General features: G+C 54.5%; 1 protein-coding gene across 1 annotated transcript; it reads right to left on the reverse strand.

Moving 5' to 3' along the window:
- Positions 1 to 56: 56 nt before the first annotated feature.
- On the reverse strand, positions 57 to 2515 carry LOC108510374 (zinc finger protein 664-like). Its single transcript, XM_017840053.1, has one exon. The coding sequence runs from the start codon at positions 2477 to 2479 to the stop codon at positions 1091 to 1093; it is 1389 nt and encodes a 462-aa protein (XP_017695542.1). The 5' UTR covers positions 2480 to 2515; the 3' UTR covers positions 57 to 1090.
- Positions 2516 to 2521: the final 6 nt, after the last annotated feature.

Raw genomic sequence — 2521 nt, forward strand, 5'->3', positions numbered from 1 at the left:
AGGTTTTAATGATGGCAAATCAGATCCACTGATAGAAATGAATTTACTTAGGGTTATGATGCCGTGAAATGTTGATGCTAAAAAATAACTCAGGAGCAGTTAATTAGGGGTGAGATAAGGAAAGGGTTTAATTGTGCCAAGGCAATAGGTGTTACAAGACCCGTGCGCCTCTGTGCCCGAGATGTTAGATTTTATAACACCATCCGTCCAATCCCAAGTATGTCCACCCTGTAGCCTTTGCTCTGATCTGCCCCAGGTCCACCCCCTGAGAATTGGGTCTGGGGGCCTTTCCTTCATCATCTTCACCATCTTCAGAGCACAAGGGGTACATAGTCACCTAGTTCTTGACTCTGTTTTGTTATTCAGGCCCTGATATGGGTGTTCTCTAAACAGCATAGGCCTTGCCTTGATAAGAGACTAAACACTGCCACTGAATTCAGGGGTATATTTGATATGGGGAGCATAGAATGGGGTAAGAGGGCTAAGGAATGTGTAAACTACTTGTACTACAGGGAAAGGGAGTGAGGGCTGCTGCTTTTAAAATCTACTTCTACTACTTATAAAACTTATAAGGCTTACAAAAATTAGAAAAATAAAAGCTAATAGAGGCTTAAGGCATCAGTTATAAGTGATGAGAGAAAAGATCTTAATCAGAATTATTTACTGCACAACAGAAACACCAAAACTACCAAGAGTACAGGATAAGATAGGATAGTGCTCTACACTAAAGCAATTGTTGAAGCAATTCTACTAAAGCCGGCACAAAAGCAATAATTCTTAATTAGAGATGAATGGAACTCCCCCAGACCAGCGTTGGTGGGGAGATCTCTGCTCTCAACCTCCAGGAGTGACCTTGGGGGGTCCCCAGGAATTTCCAGGACCCTGGAAAGGCAGGAATTTCCACACAACCCCCAAGAAGGGTTCTGTTGGAAGAAGCTGCCCCTGGGAAAGGGGACTGGCCCTTTGTGGTCGAAAGGGATGGACTGACAGTAACTGGGCTCCAGGGGTTGCCTTAGCATCAGGGGCTTCATTCGGGGTGGAAGCAGCGGCCGAAGCTCTTCCCGCAGTCGGGGCACTGATAGGGCTTCACTTACTGGTGGGTCCGTTGGTGTTTGGTCAAGTGTCCACTCTGGGCGAAACTCTTCCCACACTCCTCACACTTGTAGGGCCTTTCCCCGGTGTGGATGCGCTGGTGGGTGACAAGGTGGGAGTTCTGGCTGAAGCCCTTCCCGCAGTCGGTGCAGCGGAAGGGCCTCTCATCGGTGTGTGTCCGTTCATGCACAAGGAGATCTGAGCTAGTCTGAAACCTCTTCCCACACTCCCCACACTTGTATGGCCGTTCCCTGGTGTGGATGCGCTGGTGGATGCGGAGGTTGGAGCTGTGGGTGAAGCTTTTCCCACACTCCCCACACTTGTAGGGCCTCTCTCCAGTGTGGATGTGCCGGTGGGAGATAAGGGTGGAGTTCTGCCTGAAGCCCTTCCCGCAGTCAGTGCAGCGGAAGGGCCTCTCATCAGTGTGTGTCCGCTCATGCTGGAGGAGATGTGCGCTGATTTTAAACCTCTTCCCACATTCTGAGCACTTGTAGGGCTGTTCCCCAGTGTGGATGCGCTGGTGGGTGTAGAGGCCAGAGCTTTGGCTGAAGCTCTTCCCACATTCCCCACACTTGTAGGGCCTCTCCCTGGTGTGGATGCGCCGGTGGGTGCGGAGGCCAGAGCTCTGGTTGAAACTCTTCCCACATTCCCCACACTTGTAGGGCAGTTCCCCGGTGTGGATGCGCTGGTGGGTGCGAAGGGTGGAGCTGTGCCTGAAACTCTTCCCACATTCCCCACACGTGTAAGGCCGTTCCTCAGTGTGAATGCGCTGGTGGGTGCGGAGGTGGGAGCTGTTCCCGAAGCTCTTCCCACATTCCTCACACGTGTAGGGCCGTTCCCCAGTGTGGATGCGCTGGTGGGTGTGGAGAGTGGACCTGTCACTGAAGCTCTTCCCACATTCCCCACAAGTGTAGGGCCGTTCCCCAGAGTGGATGTGCTGGTGGGTGAGGAGGCTGGAGCTCTGCCTGAAGCTCTTCCCACATTCCAAGCACTTGAAGGGCCTTTCCCTGCTGGGAGGTTGTTCAGGGACCACCAGGTCAGAGCTCCGCCTCAAGCTCCGGTCGCCTTCCTGGCACAGGCTGGGTCTTTCCTTCTCAGAGCACCCTGGGCTGGCTTTGGAGCCCCTCCTGCGGGGGGATCTCCGGCCCTTTCCCTCCCCTCTGCCTTCCTGTGCCGTGGAACCCTTCAAAACGGCCTCTCCCACCAGGGTCTCACAGGGGGATTTGTCCTCCGGGCTCTCCGTCCTCAGCTCGGGGCCTGGGGCAGGAAGCAAGAAGGACAGGGAGGGGATTTGCCTCCGGCCCACAGGGAAGGCCAAGGACATCCCCCCAACTCCGGCCCCGGCAGGACGGCGGCGCCAGCGGGGTTGTCCTGCAGCCGGGGCCATGCTCGGCTGACAGAGCCAGCACAACACCCGCCCAAAGGGACA

The sequence above is a fragment of the Lepidothrix coronata genome, unplaced genomic scaffold (genome assembly GCF_001604755.1).
Source record: "Lepidothrix coronata isolate B3197 unplaced genomic scaffold, Lepidothrix_coronata-1.0 Scaffold745, whole genome shotgun sequence".
Lineage (NCBI taxonomy): Eukaryota > Metazoa > Chordata > Aves > Passeriformes > Pipridae > Lepidothrix > Lepidothrix coronata.